General features: G+C 43.5%; 1 protein-coding gene across 1 annotated transcript; it reads right to left on the minus strand.

Annotated features, from left to right (window-relative positions):
* Positions 1-7,087: 7,087 nt before the first annotated feature.
* prozb (protein Z, vitamin K-dependent plasma glycoprotein b) lies at positions 7,088-17,561 on the minus strand. The gene is made up of 8 exons (XM_061924159.1): positions 17,327-17,561; positions 16,416-16,579; positions 16,321-16,345; positions 13,621-13,803; positions 13,425-13,556; positions 10,150-10,226; positions 9,936-10,068; positions 7,088-7,791 (listed from the first exon to the last, which is right to left on the minus strand). Exons 1-8 carry the CDS (start codon positions 17,412-17,414, stop codon positions 7,163-7,165), a joined length of 1,431 nt encoding a protein of 476 aa, XP_061780143.1. The 5' UTR covers positions 17,415-17,561; the 3' UTR covers positions 7,088-7,162.
* Positions 17,562-21,522: the final 3,961 nt, after the last annotated feature.

Raw genomic sequence — 21,522 nt, forward strand, 5'->3', positions numbered from 1 at the left:
ACTCTTCATTGTGATTTATTATGATTAACGAGCTCTAATTGCAATAATCGTTTTTCTAAAAAAAAAAAAAAGCTGAAACAAATCCTGCAGTTTAAAGTTAACCCGTAGAACTCAGACCCGTTTCTTCATAACCATTAAATATTTGCTCAAAAAGGTTCATGATGTCTTCTTATTCAAATGCTTTTTCAAATGTTCTTGTAATCAGACCATATTTTCGGTATATTAGATGAATATACCGAAAATATGGTCTGATTACAAGAACATTTGAAAAACCATGAAATATTTTTTGGGTCAAATTTGACCTGTTTTGACGTTCAACCAGGCCCGGCCCTAACCAATCTGGCGCCCTAGGCAAGATTTTAGATGGCGCCCCCCCACATCGGCAGTGAACTGTATATACTCACAAGAAACCAAATAGCTTTGTCTTTGACCTTTTTTTTACTTAAAGAAAGCAAATTAACAATCAGAATAGTTAACAAGATAAAAAAAAAAAAGAATAAATAAATGAATGCAAAAAATAAAAAATGAATATATGAAATACAATATTTTTTACATACATATTGCTTAATTAACATTAATGATGTGCACTTTAACAACTAGGCTTACAACTATACCTAATGGGTGGAAAAGTGACTATTACCTGCAGGGCAAACATTAGCTAACCAGAAGGCAATAACAATGTAAACAAAAAATACCTGCTTAAAAGATCTAATACAAATGTCCCTGAGGTATGTAAGGTGGGAGTACTGTAATTACCGTACATTACATTATTATTTTCCATAACAATTTAGCCCCCTCCACAATATTAACCCGACGTTAAAACAGAACTTAGCAATTGCCGAATCATGTAACATTAGCTTAATGCTAAAAAGTCAGGTTACTATCACATTCTGTAACAGACAAATAATTTCATGTAGGCTAACGTTACCTACCTGCTACTTCTGTCTTTTCTCGTTTCTCCTCCTCTTCTTTTCTCTTTTTTCTTCCCTGGGCACCTGACAGTTTTGGCCGTTGTGACATCTTGTGTTGATTTTTTGATGTGGTGACGTCCAAAAAGAGTCTTGATACGGGAATGGAGGGGGCGCATCGGGCGAAGGGGGGGTGGGGGGGTTGTAATGTTGTAACAAATAATATTTCTATTATATAGGCTTTACTTTGCATTTTAATTAACGTGGGATTATTTTTTGTATTTAGAAATAATAGTACCAACTTTTTTTTTCTTTTCTCCAACATTTGTGGCACTGGCGTGGCGCCCCCTGATGGACGGCGCCCTTAGCATTTGCCTATACGGCCTATGCCACGGGCCGGCCCTGCGTTCAACCACAGTAAAAATGTCATTTGTACAGTGGTGTGTCAGCAAGACCTTCTCTGCTGGCCTAACATAACCACAAATCATCATCATAATAAAGATAAAAGTCATTTTTTATTTACTTTCCCTAAATATGTAAAAGTATTCACATTCTCTTCATGTCATATTATGCTCCTTCCAGTGCTGTTCTTTTTACTTTAGAGTTTTAATCCAATCAGAATTCAGCTAGCTTATGTTGCCATGCTGTACCAAATCTGCCTTCAGAATCAACAGTGTGTGCACTGTAAGTGAACATGCACATACAGTTGATAGACAGTTGCAATAACCAATCAGATCAGGAGTTGTTGTCAGTAAGGCCTTCTAGATGGCCTCAGGCAGATATATAGTGATGTTATGAGCCAGGTAACATAAGAACCGCATTACCCAGCATGCCACAGTAGTGTAGAGCATGCGCAGTAGCCCCCGTTTAGCTTGTTGAAGTAAACTTGAAGAAGTCAGCCAACACGCCTCGTCTGCATCTTTTATGATAAGACAAGACAACACATATATTTGCAAGGCCATTTTCAAGAAGGATATTTAAAGAGAAACTACATCTTAAGTTGTGAGATGATGTCGGACAACCCCGGAAGCTAACTCAGCTGTCCATGAAATGTGAGTTCAGATATTTTATTTCTTTATTTTTTCACCTGTAACCGAGGGTTTATATATGTCGCCTATACTGTATAAAAGTACAAAATAACAAACACGGAGGCTCCAGTTTTACACGAGGACCACTTTATTTCCTTTCTTTTCAAAACCTCCGCTCCACTACAACGTGTCACCACTTCCGCTCTTAGCGCCTTCAAAATAAGAGCTCAAGGCATATACTGTATAACAGTTTATAACAAGAACTTAACATCACAAAGAGGCAAGCCCATGATAATAGGTTACACACGTTTAAAATGTTTTATGCAATTGTAATGTTGACAGTACCACATAAGATATGTTTTAATTGCTGATGCGGGTTTTATTGATTTTTAAATGCGCCAGAAACTTTGAAAAGTATACCTGCACTTGTCACTTTCAAAAAACTAACAAAATGATGGCTGGTTGAGCAACAATCGTGTTCCCATGTTTAGTTTTTACTAATATTTACTAATTGTTTTTTATCTTTTTTGCACTTTGTCTGTGTTATTATTAGGGCCCGCATGGCCCATTGCATAAGGACTCCCAAAGGGAGTCCTTATGCAATGGGACATAAGGACCTATTGTATTTGTAAGGTTTTATTCTTTATTCTTTATTCTTCCGCCGCCACATTAAACTGTAATTTGACCCACTTAACATGCTTCAAAACTCACCATATTTGACCCACACATCAGGACCTGCGAAAATTGCCTTTTTAAAAAAAAAACGAACCACAAAACTCAAAATTGCGCTCTAGCGCCCCCTAGGAAAAAAAAAAAAACTAGACTGCCTGTAACTCCCACTAGGAAGGTCGGAGAGACATGAAACACCTCTATGTAGGTCTGACTTAGACCTACATTTCATAATAGTACATTGTCGGGCTAAAATCAACAGGAAGTTGGCAATTCCCCCTTCAAGACAAAAAAGTACTAAAAACAGTAACTTTTGCCTCTTTGAGCTGTAATTTGACCCTCTTAACACGCTTCAAAACTCACCAAACTGAACGCACACATCAGGACTGGCAAAAATTGCGATCTAATAAAAAAACCTAACCCCAAATTTAAAAATTGCGCTCTAGAGCAATTTTTGAATAAAACGTAGAAAAAACTGCTCCTCGGAAGAAAAAAATGACAAAACTGCCTGTAATTCCCACTGGGAAGGTCGGAGAGACATGAAACAAAAACCTCTCCGTAGGTCTCACTTAGACCTACATTTCATAGATTGACAACCCCCAGCAAAAATCAACAGGAAGTTTGCTATTCCCCCTTCAAAACAAATTTTTTGTAAAAACCGGTCACCTTCCTTCAAAAACGAACTCCTCTGAGCGCGTTTGTCGTTTCGCCTTCAAACTAACACAGGAGAGAGATTGAACCCTTGTGATTACAATGACAGAAGCGCTTTTTTTTCTAACTGCTCCGGTTTTGATTTTATGACCCTTCAAAGACCCGCTGCGCTGATGCTGCTGCAATGCTGTTTTTTTAAGATGGCTGCTTAAAAGCAGGAAGCACCAACGTGCCCACACAATGCAGACAAGGTAGGTACACTAGACAAAAGTCTTGGGACACTTCAGACTACAAGTAGACAAAAGTATTGGGACACTTAGGACTAGCACCTGCCAAATACGCGGGCCCGACCAATGCTGCTTGCAGCTTTAATTATTATTGGCTTTTATCTAGTCTGCACTTTGTATTATTTCTATCATCATTATTATCGACTCATCTTTGCCTTATTCTATTTTTTATTTTCCTATTTTAATGATGTTGGATCTGTGTTGTTGTTGTTGGGGACAAGTGTTGTAAATGAGTTTTGGCTACAAACACTATGATGCATACATTGGATAACTGTTTCACATGTCTATGTTTTTGTATCTGACCCTATTTCAAATAAACCTCTATGATAATATAATTTAAAAAATACACTTTGTACCATGTGCAGTAGTGTGAAAGTGTTCCTGTATAGTATTTCTCCAGCCATGGTCATGTGGTGACATCAGTGATGCTATTTGGAGAGGTCATCATCACTGAAGGCCTAGGTGGGAAACGCACGGCCCGCCACTGCATTTAAATGTTTTTCTTGTCTTAGTCTTGTCATGTCTGTGTAATCATGTTTTGTGTTAAGTCATGTTTTTGTTTAGTTATAGGACTCTTTAGTTTCTGTCTTTTCACTCCCTTGTCTTGTTTCCATGATTACCCCATTAGTTTCACCTGTTCCACGTTTGGACTCATTGTGCACTCTTGTTTGTCACCATAGCAACCATTAGTTTTCACCTGTCACGTCACGCACCTGTTTCACGTTTTGAGTCACGCACCTGTTTTCACTAATCATGTCCATAGTATTTAAGTTCATTCATTTTCTGTTGTTCGTCCTGACGACCTCACACCACATTTATGCTCTGTCCATTTTTTCATGTCCATGTTCACGCTGCTCCTTTTTTGTCCTTGCCAAGTAAGTTTTCTTTATTCAAGCCATAGTTTGCAAGTTTTGTTTAATTGTTCATAGTTTATTCTCCGCCACTGTGCGCGCCTTTTGTTTGATCCTTTTTTTTGTATTTATAGTTAATAAATAAATCATGTACCTTAATTCCCGTCTCGCCCGTGCCAACTTTCCGTTGCATCCTGGAAAAGCACACACCTCGGACCAAGTCTTGACAAGTCTGACTTTTTCTGATGTGACCCCAAATACAAATATTTTGTCAATGTTAAATTGTCTGTAAACGTCAGGGGTCTTCAATGTTCTCACATACCCCTAAAGTGAAGTAGAGATGGAGCGTATATCTCGTTTAAAAGGTGGATTTAAATTGAACTGCTACCTTTTTGTGCAATATTGAGTCGGTCCTGAGTTATGGAGTTACATTTTTAGTAAAACAAGCCAAGTCTGATCTTCTACCCAAAATATACGTACGTTAACTCCTAAGAAGTAAGTCAGTCACATTGATGGAGTCCCTCTGCAAGGTACGTGTTTCATCACAGCTTTTGAACTTTGAACATCAAAACCGCTATAAAAGTTCACCTCCAGGCAGCTACAACCCTAAACTAACACCCTCCCCGGATTGTTAATAATCAAATGCAGATACTTTTTCTTATGCCTTCTGATCTCTCTCTCTCTCTCTCTCTCTCTCTGCCCACTACTTGCTATCCATACCCTACCAAGTCAGACCTACACTGTTTCAATATCCATTTCTTTGTTCTCAATTGTTGATGACTGATGATAACAACCAAACCCAACCCCCCCCCTGCACACCCCAGATTGTAAATAATGTAAATAATTCAATGTGATGATCTTGTGTGATGACTGTATTATGATGATAGTATATATCTGTATCATGAATCAATTTAAGTGGACCCCGACTTAAACAAGTTGAAAAACTTATTGGGGTGTTACCATTTAGTGGTCAATTGTAGGGAATATGTACTGTACTGTGCAATCTACTAATAAAAGTCTCAATCAATCAATCAAAGAGAAAACAGACAACGTGAGTGACTGTTTGCACTTTGCCCAGGCAAGCCATGGACCTAGGGCAGGGGTGCCCACACCTTTATAGCAGGCGAGCTACTTTTTAAATGACCAAGTCCAGGTGATCTAACTCATATATTTATATATTTAGTTATTTTGCCATTTTTGTTCACATGTTAAAAATGAGAGACCTTGGAGGGGACCGCAGATGTGGGGACCCCCTAACATAATAGTGAGAGTCCAGTCCATAGTGGATCTAACATAATAGTGAGAGAGTCCAGTCCATAGTGGATCTAACATAATAGTGTGAGAGTCCAGTCCATAGTGGATCTAACATAATAGTGTGCGAGTCCAGTCCATAGTGGATCTAACATAATAGTGAGAGAGTCCAGTCCATAGTGGATCTAACATAATAGTGTGAGAGTCCAGTCCATAGTGGATCTAACATAATAGTGTGAGAGTCCAGTCCATAGTGGATCTAACATAATAGTGTGAGAGTCCAGTCCATAGTGGATCTAACATAATAGTGTGAGAGTCCAGTCCATAGTGGATCTAACATAATAGTGAGAGTCCAGTCCATAGTGGATCTAACATAATAGTGAGAGTCCAGTCCATAGTGGATCTAACATAATAGTGTGAGAGTCCAGTCCATAGTGGATCTAACATAATAGTGAGAGAGTCCAGTCCATAGTGGATCTAACATAATAGTGTGAGAGTCCAGTCCATAGTGGATCTAACATAATAGTGTGAGAGTCCAGTCCATAGTGGATCTAACATAATAGTGTGAGAGTCCAGTCCATAGTGGATCTAACATAATAGTGTGAGAGTCCAGTCCATAGTGGATCTAACATAATAGTGTGAGAGTCCAGTCCATAGTGGATCTAACATAATAGTGAGAGTCCAGTCCATAGTGGATCTAACATAATAGTGTGAGAGTCCAGTCCATAGTGGATCTAACATAATAGTGAGAGTCCAGTCCATAGTGGATCTAACATAATAGTGAGAGTCCAGTCCATAGTGGATCTAACATAATAGTGAGAATCCAGTCCATAGTGGATCTAACATAATAGTGAGAGTCCAGTCCATAGTGGATCTAACATAATAGTGAGAGTCCAGTCCATAGTGGATCTAACATAATAGTGAGAGTCCAGTCCATAGTGGATCTAACATAATAGTGAGAGTCCAGTCCATAGTGGATCTAACATAATAGTGTGAGAGTCCAGTCCATAGTGGATCTAACATAATAGTGTGAGAGTCCAGTCCATAGTAGATCTAACATAATAGTGAGAGTCCAGTCCATAGTGGATCTAACATAATAGTGTGAGAGTCCAGTCCATAGTGGATCTAACATAATAGTGAGAGTCCAGTCCATAGTGGATCTAACATAATAGTGAGAGTCCAGTCCATAGTGGATCTAGCATAATATTGTGAGAGTCCAGTCTGTGGTCACCGAATCTGTTCCCCCCTCCCCCTCCTCCATGCAGGAGAGGGTGGCAGAGCAGAAAAGAGACAGCAGATCAACTGGTCTAAAAGGGGGGTCTATTTAAAGGCTAGAGTGTACAAATGAGTTTTAAGATGGGATGTGACACAAAGTTGACACCAAATTCACCCAAAGCTTATTCAATATGACTTAGACCGCAAAGAAGTGTGTTGGATGTAGATTAGAATAATCATAGATCCTCTTTATTTGACCATCTTTTCAACATCTTTACAATCAGAAATTGGACACAGTTTGTTTAGTTAGTCTTTTTCATTTTTGGGGCTTCTGTGGTCATGTGGTTCTCAAGGGCCTCCAAACGTGACCTGATCCAAACCAGGTGCCGAGACACTTTGGTGAACGCCAGCCCGTTTTGAGGACAGCCTTGAGGTGGCAAGATGAGCAGTCCTGTTAGAAAGGCAGTGCCTCGCTCCATTGTAGCCACCGGCGTACCAGCCAACAGACCTCCACATGATCGGCCTCTGGACTTGAATGGTAAACCACCTTCACTCTGCGTTCTCTGGGGACTCGCCGCCTGGGTTTGGTTCTGGTGATACATCCTCCTTTGTCCACTCAGACTCCTCATGCAGAACATTTTATTGTTGAGTGGAGGAGAGACGTTAAGCTGGCGGCGACACTCGTCCAAACTCATGTAGACCAGGTCCTGGTCCAAGTCCTGGTTCACGCTTGCTGCAACTCCAACTCTCCCGGAATTCATGAGGATGTTTTCGCTGAAATCTTTGGTGGGCAAACACAGGTGGACCTGGGAGGTGCCCAAGGACAGGGGACTGGTCAGCTCCAGGAAGGCCAGGTCGTAGTCCTGGTGATTTTCCAGGTACCGTTTGTGGATGTAAAACGCTTTAACTGACATCACTGTGCCCCTGATACCTGCAGGACAGGTAACAGAAAATACAAGAGGAAATACTAACCCCAAAAGCAGTGAAGTTGTCACGTTGTGTAAATGGTAAATAAAAAGAGAATTCAACAAATCCTTTTCAACTTATATTCAATTGAATAGACTGCAAAGACAAGATATTTCATGTTCACACTGAGAAACTCTTCTTTTTTGCAAATATTAGCTCATTTGGAATTTGATGGCTGCAACATGTTTCAAAAAAGCTGGCACAAGTGGCAAAAAAGACAGAAAGTTGAGGAATGCTCTTATTTGGAACATCCCACAGGTGAACAGGTTAATTGGGAACAGGTGGGTGCCATGATTGGGTATAAAAGCAGCTTCCATGAAATGCTCAGTCGTTCACAAACAAGGACGGGGCGAGGGTCACCACTTTGTCAACAAATGCCTGAGCAAATTGTTTAAGAACAACATTTCTCAACCAGCTATTGCAAGGAATTTAGGGATTTCACCAGCTACGTGTCATGTCTGTGTAATCATGTTTTGTGTTAAGTCATGTTTTTGTTTAGTTATAGGACTCTTTAGTTTCTGTCTTTTCACTCCCTTGTCTTGTTTCCATGATTACCCCATTAGTTTCACCTGTTCCACGTTTGGACTCATTGTGCACTCTTGTTTGTCACCATAGCAACCATTAGTTTTCACCTGTCACGTCACGCACCTGTTTCACGTTTTGAGTCACGCACCTGCTTTCACTAATCATGTCCATAGTATTTAAGTTCATTCATTTTCTGTCATTCACTAATCATTTCGTCCTGACGACCTCACACCACATTTATGCTCTGTCCATTTTTTCATGTCCATGTTCACGCTGCTCCTTTTTTGTCCATGTCAAGTAAGTTTTCTTTATTCAAGCCATAGTTTGCAAGTTTTGTTTAATTGTTCATAGTTTATTCTCCGCCACTGTGCGCGCCTTTTGTTTGATCCTTTTTTTTTGTATTTATAGTTAATAAATAAATCATGTACCTTAATTCCCGTCTCGCCCGTGCCAACTTTCCGTTGCATCCTGGAAAAGCACACACCCCGGACCAAGTCTTGACACTACGCTCCGTAATATCATCAAAAGGTTCAGACAATCTGGAGAAATCACAGCACGTAAGCCATGATATTACACACCTTGGATCTCTCAGGCGGTACGGCATCAACAAGCGACATCAGTGTGTAAAGGATATCACCACATGGGCTCTGGAACACTTCAAAAAACCACTGTCAGTAACTACAGTTGGTCGCTACATCTGTAAGTGCAAGTTAGAACTCTACTATGCAAAGCCAAAGCCATTTATCAACAACACCCAGAAACGCCGCCGGCTTCTCTGGGCCCGAGCTCATCTAAGATGGACTGATGCAAAGTGGAAAAGTGTTCTGTGGTCTGACGAGTCCACATTTCAAATTGTTTTTGGAAACTGTGGACGTGGTGTCCTCTGGACCAAAGAGGAAAAGAATCATCCGGATTGTTCTAGGCACAAAGTGTAAAAGGCTGCATGTGTGATGGTATGGGGGTGTATTAGTGGCCAAGATATGGGTAACTTACACATCTGTGAAGGCACCATTAATGCTGAAAGGTACATACAGCTTTTGGAGCAACATATGTTGCCATCCAAGCAACGTTATCATGGACGCCCCTGCTTATTTCAGCAAGACAATGCCAAGCCAGGTGTTACAACAGCGTGGCTTCATAGTAAAAGAGTGCGGGTACTAGACTGGCCTGCCTGTAGTCCAGACATTGAAAATGTGTGAAGGCTAAAATAGCAGAAGGAACAACTTAAGCTGTACATCAAGCAAGAATGGGAAAGAATTCCACTTCAAAAATGTGTCTTCTCAGTTCCCAAACCTTTACTGAGTGTTGTTAAAAGGAAAGGCCATGTAACACACTGGTAAAAATGCCTTTTTTGCAATGTGTTGCTGCCATTCAATTCTAAGTTCATGATTATTTGCAAAGAAGAAAGTTTCTCAGTGTGAACATGAAAGATCTTGTCTTTGCAGTCTATTCAATTGAATATAAGTTGAAAAGGATTTGTTGTATTCTCTTTTTATTTACCATTTACACAACCTGACAACTTCACTGCTTTTGTGTTTTGTAACACAAGTTGAAGTCGTTGATTGAGTTGGTAAAGTTACATACCAGTGACAACTAAGAAGTTAGAGGGCTGGGGGTCAGATTCCTGCAGGAGGCATTTGGCAGAAATCAGAACCGAGCGCCGGCCCAACAGCACACCGGCACAAAGTTCTTCCCCTCCACTGTCCAGCAGCACAGCCTGCACACAAAAGCAACACATTTCAAGATGATGCTTCTTTTCTGGGAAACAAACACCGTGGATTGTTACTGTTTGTGTCACCTGCCAGGGACAGTTTCCATGGTGACACATTGGAGCCGAGGCAGGGACGCCGGGGAGGCGCCCACACGGAAAGTCCACTGAGAAAATACAGAAAACACCTTTTCTTTGTTCACTTGCTCTTTCATGCTGGTGTGTTGGTGCTGGTGTGTTGGTGCTGGTGTGTTGGTGTGTTGGTGCTGGTGTGTTAGTGCTGGTGTGTTGGTGCTGGTGTGTTGGTGTTGGTGTGTTGGTGCTGGTGTGTTGGTGCTGGTGTGTTGGTGTTGGTGTGTTGGTGCTGGTGTGTTGGTGTTGGTGTGTTGGTGCTGGTGTGTTGGTGCTGGTGTGTTGGTGCTGGTGTGTTGGTGTGTTGGTGCTGGTGTGTTAGTGCTGGTGTGTTGGTGCTGGTGTGTTGGTGTTGGTGTGTTGGTGCTGGTGTGTTGGTGTTGGTGTTGGTGTTGGTGCTGGTGTGTTGGTGCTGGTGTGTTGGTGTTGGTGTGTTGGTGTTGGTGTGTTGGTGCTGGTGTGTTGGTGCTGGTGTGTTGGTGTGTTGGTGCTGGTGTGTTAGTGCTGGTGTTGGTGCTGGTGTGTTAGTGCTGGTGTGTTGGTGCTGGTGTGTTGGTGTGTTGGTGCTGGTGTGTTGGTGTTGGTGTGTTGGTGCTGGTGTATTAGTGCTGGTGTGTTAGTGCTGGTGTGTTGGTGTGTTGGTGCTGGTGTGTTGGTGTTGGTGTGTTGGTGCTGGTGTGTTGGTGTTGGTGTGTTGGTGTTGGTGTGTTGGTGCTGGTGTGTTGGTGCTGGTGTTGGTGCTGGTGTGTTGGTGCTGGTGTGTTGGTGTGTTGGTGCTGGTGTGTTGGTGCTGGTGTTGGTGCTGGTGTGTTGGTGTTGGTGTGTTGGTGCTGGTGTGTTGGTGCTGGTGTGTTGGTGCTGGTGTGTTAGTGCTGGTGTGTTGGTGTGTTGGTGCTGGTGTGTTGGTGCTGGTGTGTTAGTACTGGTGTGTTGGTGTGTTGGTGCTGGTGTGTTGGTGCTGGTGTGTTGGTGCTGGTGTGTTGGTGCTGGTGTGTTGGTGTTGGTGTGTTGGTGCTGGTGTGTTGGTGCTGGTGTTGGTGCTGGTGTGTTGGTGCTGGTGTGTTGGTGCTGGTGTGGTGCTGATGTGTTGGTGCTGGTGTGTTGGTGTTGGTGTTGGTGTGTTGGTGCTGGTGTGTTGGTGCTGGTGTATTGGTGCTGGTGTGTTGGTGCTGGTGTGTTAGTGCTGGTGTGTTGGTGTTGGTGTTGGTGTTGGTGTGTTGGTGCTGGTGTGTTGGTGTTGGTGTTGGTGTTGGTGTGTTGGTGCTGGTGTGTTGGTGTTGGTGTTGGTGTTGGTGTGTTGGTGCTGGTGTGTTGGTGTTGGTGTTGGTGTTGGTGTTGGTGTTGGTGTGTTGGTGCTGGTGTGTTGGTGTTGGTGTGTTGGTGCTGGTGTGTTGGTGTTGGTGTTGGTGTTGGTGTGTTGGTGCTGGTGTGTTGGTGTTGGTGTTGGTGTGTTGGTGTGTTGGTGCTGGTGTGTTGGTGTTGGTGTTGGTGTTGGTGTGTTGGTGCTGGTGTGTTGGTGCTGGTGTGTTAGTGCTGGTGTGTTGGTGCTGGTGTGTTGGTGTTGGTGTGTTGGTGCTGGTGTGTTGGTGCTGGTGTGTTGGTGCTGGTGTGTTGGTGTTGGTGTGTTGGTGTTGGTGTGTTGGTGCTGGTGTGTTGGTGCTGGTGTGTTGGTGCTGGTGTGTTGGTGTTGGTGTGTTGGTGCTGGTGTGTTGGTGTTGGTGTGTTGGTGCTGGTGTGTTGGTGCTGGTGTGTTGGTGCTGGTGTGTTGGTGTTGGTGTGTTGGTGCTGGTGTGTTGGTGCTGGTGTGTTGGTGCTGGTGTGTTGGTGTTGGTGTGTTGGTGCTGGTGTGTTAGTGCTGGTGTTGGTGCTGGTGTGTTAGTGCTGGTGTGTTGGTGCTGGTGTGTTGGTGCTGGTGTGTTGGTGCTGGTGTGTTAGTGCTGGTGTGTTGGTGCTGGTGTGTTGGTGTTGGTGTGTTGGTGCTGGTGTGTTGGTGCTGGTGTGTTGGTGTTGGTGTTGGTGTGTTGGTGCTGGTGTGTTGGTGCTGGTGTGTTGGTGCTGGTGTGTTGGTGTTGGTGTGTTGGTGCTGGTGTGTTGGTGTTGGTGTGTTGGTGCTGGTGTGTTGGTGTGTTGGTGCTGGTGTGTTGGTGCTGGTGTTGGTGCTGGTGTGTTGGTGCTGGTGTGTTGGTGCTGGTGTGTTGGTGCTGGTGTGTTGGTGTGTTGGTGCTGGTGTGTTGGTGTTGGTGTGTTGGTGCTGGTGTTGGTGCTGGTGTGTTAGTGCTGGTGTGTTGGTGCTGGTGTGTTGGTGTGTTGGTGCTGGTGTTGGTGCTGGTGTGTTGGTGCTGGTGTGTTGGTGCTGGTGTGTTGGTGCTGGTGTGTTGGTGCTGGTGTTGGTGCTGGTGTGTTGGTGTTGGTGTGTTGGTGCTGGTGTGTTGGTGCTGGTGTGTTGGTGCTGGTGTGTTAGTGCTGGTGTGTTGGTGTGTTGGTGCTGGTGTGTTGGTGCTGGTGTGTTAGTACTGGTGTGTTGGTGTTGGTGTGTTGGTGCTGGTGTGTTGGTGCTGGTGTGTTGGTGCTGGTGTGTTGGTGTGTTGGTGTGTTGGTGCTGGTGTGTTGGTGTTGGTGTGTTGGTGCTGGTGTGTTGGTGCTGGTGTTGGTGCTGGTGTGTTGGTGCTGGTGTGTTGGTGCTGGTGTGGTGCTGATGTGTTGGTGCTGGTGTGTTGGTGTTGGTGTGTTGGTGTTGGTGTGTTGGTGCTGGTGTGTTGGTGCTGGTGTATTGGTGCTGGTGTGTTGGTGTTGGTGTTGGTGTGTTGGTGTGTTGGTGCTGGTGTGTTGGTGTTGGTGTGTTGGTGCTGGTGTGTTGGTGCTGGTGTGTTGGTGTTGGTGTGTTGGTGCTGGTGTGTTGGTGTTGGTGTGTTAGTGCTGGTGTGTTAGTGCTGGTGTGTTAGTGCTGGTGTGTTGGTGCTGGTGTGTTGGTGTTGGTGTGTTGGTGCTGGTGTTTTTAGTGCTGGTGTGTTGGTGTTGGTGTGTTGGTGCTGGTGTGTTGGTGCTGGTGTGTTGGTGCTGGTGTGTTGGTGCTGGTGTGTTGGTGCTGGTGTTGGTGCTGGTGTGTTGGTGTTGGTGTTGGTGTTGGTGTGTTGGTGCTGGTGTGTTGGTGCTGGTGTGTTGGTGCTGGTGTTGGTGTGTTGGTGTGTTGGTGCTGGTGTGTTGGTGTTGGTGTGTTGGTGTTGGTGTGATACCTTCAGGCAGGCAACTCTGCTCGTCACTCTGCAGTCTGAAGCCCTCCACGCAGGAGCAGCTGAACCTGTACGGGGACACCGTACACAGCTGGTGACACATGTTCGGGCCTCCAGTGGGACACGGCATCATCCCTAAAACACAGCGCACGTTGAAGTGGTTCTGCGGGCCCATTGTCGGTCAATCCCTTAGCTTCACCTGGGGCCAGCCGTGGAGTTTTCTGCACCTCCGCTTCATCTTCTTGGCTGTTCAACTCGGCTAAGGCTCCCAGTTGACAGAATGGTCCATAGTGGGGGGCTCTGCACGAACAGTTGAATCCACCTACCTTGTCGGTGCAATTCCCCCCGTGAAGACAGGGGTTGGGCACACACTGGTCCCCGTCTGTTGGACACAAACAAATATGTTGTGACTAAAAAAACGACAAATAAATGAAGAAATGCAAGCAAATAAGAGTAAAAACACAGAGCAGTTCCCCAATGAAGTATTGATGTATCAGTAGGGGTGTAACGGTACACAAAGATTTCGGTTCGGTACGTACCTCGGTTTAGAGGTCACGGTTCAGTTCATTTTCAGTACATTAAGAAAACAACAAAATATAAATTTTTTGGTTATTTATTTACCAAATGTGTAAACAATGGCATAACATACATATACACACAGGGTCCATTGCCAGGGTTCATGTGGTCAACATATATCAAATAAAAACTAAATAAGATAAGGCTCAGAATGGTTTCTTAACAAAACCTTTCTACATATAAAGTGCTTTTTTTGATTGATTGACTGAGACTTTTATTAGTAGATTGCACAGTACAGTACATATTCTGTACAATTGACCACTAAATCGTAACACCCCAATAAGTTTTTCAACTTGTTTAAGTCGCCTCAAGTTGTTGCTCAGATTAAATAAAATGACAAAACTTTTCTTCTACATATAAAAAGTGCAACAATAAACAGTTTCAAGTCAACTCAGCCTCAGATTAACTTTTCAGCCTGGCTAACTTGGCAGTAAGAGGATATATGGGCTCATTGTTCTTCCACCATAGAAGAAGGTCAAAATCTAGTTTTTAATGCAATATGGACTTATATCTGCTGCTATAAAAACATTTGTTGTTGCTTAAGCCCTGCCTGACTCGCCGAGGAGAGGCTGCTTGAATGCGGTGGTGACGCTTCAAATGGGTTAGCATGTTTGACGTGTTGTCAGAAGCAGCTGCTGAACAATGTCGGCAAACCTCCGTCCTCCATTGTTGTATCACACCAGGAGTTGAAATGTTCCCAAACGAGGGATCTTAACGAGGCAGGAGGGTCTTCCAGCTCTGGCTTTTACATGTTGTCCTAGCGCGGTCGCTGCTAGCATGCCGTGTGTTGTGCCTCGGTGTTTATTGTTTACACAACGTGCGGTACACTGTAAAAAAAAAAATCCTATTTTTATGGTTAATTTACTCTAAATTTTTCAACTGTAATTTTTCTATTTTTTTTAAATAGTTTATAAAACGGTAGAATTGAAGACGTTATCTGTAAATAAACAATCCGCCTGTTATTTTAAGTAATATGCCAGTAATGACAAACTATGTACATTTCAATTTTTTTTACAGAAAAATACCAAATTAATTATACATAGCATTTTCTGTTTTCTTAAATTACTTTCAAATTCATGTAAAATTACAGAAATGATCTTTCATTAAATATGTAGCTTGTTATATAAAAGTCTATGTCCATACTAACAATCTAACACAGGGGTGTCAAACTCAAATACAGAGTGGGCCAAAATGTAAAAGTGAACAAAGCCGCGGGCCAAGGTTGAACAAATTAACCTTTTAATAGGGACTCAAACAAGTTTTGCATTGAATATTGAACAAGCAAGTCTTATATAACTTTATAGTGACATGCAAAATCCAGTTTCAAATAACAATAATAATAATTAAAAAATATCAATGGCATATCAAATACAATTTAAATACAAATTGAATGCCTCTTTTCTATTTGCAGCCTTCTGAGGTAAATATCAACATTAACTTCTTCCACAGGCTAATAAATTAGAAAATAAAATAACAATGAATAAAACAACCATTCAGGACTTTAAACCGCTGAGTTTGCAACACACTGATCTAATCTGATGTGCCCAAGCCAGATACCTGACATCTTTTCTTGGATGCTAGTTCATTAATGTCGGAGCTCAGGCTTTGAGCTGAGGCAACCTTCATTATCGAACGAAAGTGTTCATCAGTCATTATATCTAGTAGTCCACCGGACCACAGTCTTGGGGGTGTGCCTTAAATGCACTTCTTTTAACGTACTCTACGAGCTATCCTCACGTCCGCTTTTCATCCATTTTAACATCGTTCAGACCCAGTCACAAGATATGTGCGGCTTCTGTACGCACACACCAATGAATGCAACGCATACTTCATCAACAGTGATACAGGTTACACTGAGGGTGCCAGTATAAAAAACGTTAACACTGTTAGAAATATACGCCACACTGTGAATCCACACCAAACAAGAATGACAAACACATTTCGGGAGAACATCCGCACCGTAACACAACATAAACACAACAGAACAAATACCCAGAATCCTTTGCAGCACTAACTCTTCCGGGACGCTACAAAATACACCCCCCGCTACCACCAAACCTTCCCCCCCCCACACACACACACCTTGTGGCGTCCCGGAAGAGTTAGTGCTGCAAAGGGTTCTGGGTATTTGTTCTGTACGGTGTGGATGTTCTCCCGAAATGTGGAAACTCGTTCGGTTCACCTCCGTTCCTAACCGAAACCCCCGTACCGAAACGGTTCAATATATATACACGTACCGTTACACCCCTATGTATCAGTATTTGTATAAATCCATCACATTCCTTTGAATGTCATTAACAAGGTTTCCTTGCAGTGGACGTACCAAAGTAAACGGACCAGAAGGCGAGCTGTGGAGACACAAACGTTAATAAAAATTAGAAGCAGAAAAAAAACCATTGTCATCGTGAGCATTCTGACCGTCTTGGCGTTGTCTTCAAAGTACTCCAAGGCCTCCTCGTACGTGCACCTTTCCTCATAACACTCACGCTCCAGGTTGCCTTGCAGGATCTCCTCCACAAAGAACATGTTGGCTCGTTTGGAGCGCAGGAAGATGTTGCTTGCTGCTGGCGCTCGCACAAATACTGAAACATCAGGCCATTTTTGGTCAAACAGTTATGGTAAATGGGTTATACTTGTATCGCGCTTTTCTACCTTCAAGGTACTCAAAGCGCTTTGACACTATTTCCACATTCACCCATTCACACACACATTCACACACTGATGGCAGGAGCTGCCATGCAAGGCGCTAACCAGCAGCCATCAGGAGCAAGGGTGAAGTGTCTTGCTCAAGGACACAACGGACGTGACGAGGTTGGTAGACGGTGGGGATTGAACCAGGAACCCTCAGGTTGCTGGCACGGCCACTCTCCCAACTGCGCCACGCCGTCACCAATATTGCGCCACTTTGCCAATGGAGAGCCTCTATGTGGTGACACTTACCACACAAAATGTTTTTTTGTGAGACACGTTTTGTTCAGTTTTATTTAGCGATTGTGACACAGTAATGATGAGTTATATCCACTGCAATGAGTGGCATTATCTTGGAAAGGTGTAAGAGATAAACAACAGCACATGATGACTTCTTTTTGTCAAATGTTTGCTACGGTGGTGTTGAGGTAATTGTAGTAACCATTTACCAATTCAGTGGCACTACTACACCGTATTTGTGCTTGCATCTATTGGAATATATGAGAAAGTCCAAAAGAATTCTTTAAAGGAAAGTTTGAATACCAAATATTTCCAAGGGGAGACTTCTACTTTAACATTTAGGTTTAGAAAGCTAACTTTCTATTTCATGTTACAAGTACTAAGAAGGTAAAATGTCTTACCGTCGCCTTGGCCATGCACCTGAAGACCGCACGTGAGCAAGGTAAGCCAGAGGACGGACATTTGAGGTAATACAACACAAACGGCCATGACGCTGCGTGCATCCACACACACATTGGGGGTCAATGAATCTCGTCACATCCCGGTGGTGAAGGCCAGTGAGAGAAGCTCCTGCACATCGTCCTCCATTACATGGGTGAGTCACCTGACTGCCTCCCACATGTTTGGTCTCAATGTTCAGGGAGCTCCACGTGTGTTCGGATGTTGACATCAAGTTCAGTTCGCAGTGCAAACTCAACTTGATGTTTGAGTGTTCTTGGACTCTGACTCCTCCAAACAAGCAGCAGACCAGTTTGTTTGTTTCTATCATTTGTTGAGGGACATCTCCTGATAGCAATCACAAGTCATGTTCTAGTAAGACCTTTATAATACAAGGTGTCCCAAAAGACACTTTTGAACGAATACATGTTTTTACATGATTTTTAGAAATATATATTTTTTTGCATTATAATATAGATTGTAAAATCCATCCATCCATCCATCTTCTTCCGCTTATCCGAGATCGGGTTGCGGGGGCAGCAGCCTAAGCAGGGAAGCCCAGACTTCCCTCTCCCCAGCCACTTCGTCCAGCTCTTCCTGTGGGACCCCGAGGCGTTCCCAGGCCAGCCAGGAGACATAGTCTTCCCAACGTGTCCTGGGTCTTCCCCGCGGCCTCCTACCGGTCGGACGTGCCCTAAACACCTCCCTAGGGAGGCGTTCGGGTGGCATCCTGACCAGATGCCCGAACCACCTCATCTGGCTCCTCTCGATGTGGAGGAGCAGCGGCTTTACTTTGAGCTCCCCCCGGATGGCAGAGCTTCTCACCCTATCTCTAAGGGAGAGCCCCGCCACCCGGCGGAGGAAACTCATTTGGGCCGCTTGTACCCGTGATCTTGTCCTTTCGGTCATAACCCAAAGCTCATGACCATAGGTGAGGATGGGAACGTAGATCGACCGGTAAATTGAGAGCTTTGCCTTCCGGCTCAGCTCCTTCTTCACCACAACGGATCGATACAGCGTCCGCATTACTGAAGACGCCGCACCGATCCGCCTGTCGATCTCACGATCCACTCTTCCCTCACTCGTGAACAAGACTCCGAGGTACTTGAACTCCTCCACTTGGGGCAAGATCTCCTCCCCAACCCGGAGATGGCACTCCACCCTTTTCCGGGCGAGAACCATGGACTCGGACTTGGAGGTGCTGATTCTCATCCCAGTCGCTTCACACTCGACTGCGAACCGATCCAGCGAGAGCTGAAGATCCTGGCCAGATGAAGCCATCAGGACCACATCATCTGCAAAAAGCAGAGACCTAATCCTGCAGCCACCAAACCAGATCCCCTCAACGCCTTGACTGCGCCTAGGAATTCTGTCCATAAAAGTTATGAACAGAATCGGTGACAAAGGGCAGCCTTGGCGGAGTCCAACCCTCACTGGAAACGTGTCCGACTTACAGCCGGCAATGCGGACCAAGCTCTGGCACTGAGCATACAGGGAGCAGACTGCCACAATCAGACAGTCCGATACCCCGTACTCTCTGAGCACTCCCCACAGGACTTCCCGAGGGACACGGTCGAATGCCTTCTCCAAGTCCACAAAACACATGTAGACTGGTTGGGCAAACTCCCATGCACCCTCAAGGACCCTGCCGAGAGTATAGAGCTGGTCCACAGTTCCACGACCAGGACGAAAACCACACTGTTCCTCCTGAATCCGAGGTTCGACTATCCGGCGTAGCCTCCTCTCCAGTACACCTGAATAGACCTTACCGGGAAGGCTGAGGAGTGTGATCCCACGATAGTTAGAACACACCCTCTGGTTCCCCTTCTTAAAGAGAGGAACCACCACCCCGGTCTGCCAATCCAGTGGTACCGCCCCCGATGTCCACGCGATGCTGCAGAGTCTTGTCAACCAAGACAGCCCCACAGCATCCAGAGCCTTAAGGAACTCCGGGCGGATCTCATCCACCCCCGGGGCCTTGCCACCGAGGAGCTTTTTAACTACCTCAGCAACCTCAGCCCCAGAAATAGGAGAGCCCACCACAGACTCCCCAGGCACTGCTTCCTCATAGGAAGACGTGTTGGTGGATTGTAAAATATTTAAAAAAAAAATCTATTTCATATACAAAACCCAAAATGGTAAATAAAAAGAGAATACAACATAACCTTTTCAATTTATATTCATTTGAATAGACTGCAAAGACAAGATATTTAATGTTCAAACTGAGAAACTTTGTTATTTTTTGCAAATATTAGCTCATTTGGAATTTGATGCCTGCAACATGTTTCAAAAAAGCTGGCACAAGTGGCATAAAAGACTGACAAAGTTGAGGAATGCTCATCAAAGACTTATTTGGAACATCCCACAGGTGAACAGGCTAATTGGGACAGATGGGTGCCATCTACGGTCTGTAATATCAGCAAAAGGTTCAGAGAATCTGGAGAAATCCCTGCTTGTAACATTGAATGCCCGTGACTTTCGATCCCTCAGGCAGTACTGCATCAAAAAGCGACATCAGTGTGTAAAGGATATCACCACATTGGCTCAGGAACACTTCAGAAACCCACTGTCAGTAACTACAGTTGGTCGCTACATTTGTAAGTGCAAGTTAAAACTCTACTATGTAAAGCGAAAGCCATTTATCAACAACACCCAAAAATGCTTCGCTTGGCCCGAGCTCATCTAAGATGGACTGATGCAAAGTGGAAAAGTGTTCTGTGGTCTGACGAGTCTACATTTCAAATTGTTTTTGGAAACTGTGGACGTCGTGTCCTCTGGACCATCCAGATTGTTATAGGTGCAAAGTGTAAAAGCCCCTCTGACAACTTTTTTGCAATGTGTTGCTGCCATTAAATTCACGATTAAGTTCATGATTATTTGCCAAAAAGAACCAAGTTTCTCAGTGTGAACATGAAATATCTTGTCTTTGCAGTCTATTCAATTGAATATAAGTTGAAAAGGATTTGTTGTATTCTCTTTTTATTTACCATTTACACAACGTGACAACTTCACTGCTTTTGTACATGTATTTCAAATATTGTATTTTCATATATTTTTATTTGAATTATTTAAACATGAAATATAATTTATCAAATGTTTTATGTATTAAGTATTGGTGAAAAAACATTTTAAAATGTGTATAATGTGGTACCTCGGTTTTTAAAAATGTAATTGTACAAAAATAGAAGCCGTTTTTCCTATAAGAAAAAATACAAATCAAATAAATGCAGCCATTTCAGACACCCAAATATATTCACAATAATCACATTTTATGAAGAAGAAGAATCGTTAATAATGCAAAAAAACAATGTGAAATACATATAAATGACAAATTAGGGATAAATAAACTTAAACATCACTTTTACCTTTATTGAAGACTCTTACTGGTCAAGACTGCGTTGAGCGATGAGCGGAAAAGGAGGCGGGGAATTATTTCTACAATTCACTGTTTTTTTTTAGATTTATTTAGCCTCGTGGTGAGTTATTTGTCTGTCGTACTTCATAAAGAATGTACATAGCCCGAATCACCAACTGGTGGCATACTTTGTGTAGGCACTGGATTTGGTGGAATGATTTGCGGGCTAAAGAACTATAATTTGTAACGCACTATATTTGTAAATATGATAACCAAAAAGGGGTAAAAATCAGGACAACATTTTGGTTGCAAACTGAATCATACAAAGAGTTGAGCGTGTGCAAACTGAGGCACCACACTGTTACCAAAAGATCCAGTGTGCTTCCAGTTCAAAGATGGCTCACCAGGTCACCTGACCTACTGTTATGTACAGACTCCAGGGACATCCTGTGATGACACGAAGGACATCCACTTTTTCCCCATCATGGACCACATAAAGAACAATTGAAGGATGTTGAAGCCGCTTTAATACTTTCTGTGCTTTAAAAACAATCAAATGTGGGTCAATATTGTATGAAGAGAACCTCCACATTTAGTTCCACCTGGGTCCCTCCTTCAGGGCTGGATCATTCTTCCTCTTCCTTTTGAGACCGATGCTTCCGTGTGCTCTTTTGGTTCCACGCTTCCTTGTAAGTAATCAACTATTTGTTTACTTGCATTCCGCCTGCTATTCTCTGCATGCTTGAGGTCACGCATCAAGCAACGCTCACGCACCCGTGACAGAAAAGACCCAGCCAGTGAGAT

Source organism: Nerophis lumbriciformis, linkage group LG28 (genome assembly GCF_033978685.3).
Source record: "Nerophis lumbriciformis linkage group LG28, RoL_Nlum_v2.1, whole genome shotgun sequence".
Lineage (NCBI taxonomy): Eukaryota > Metazoa > Chordata > Actinopteri > Syngnathiformes > Syngnathidae > Nerophis > Nerophis lumbriciformis.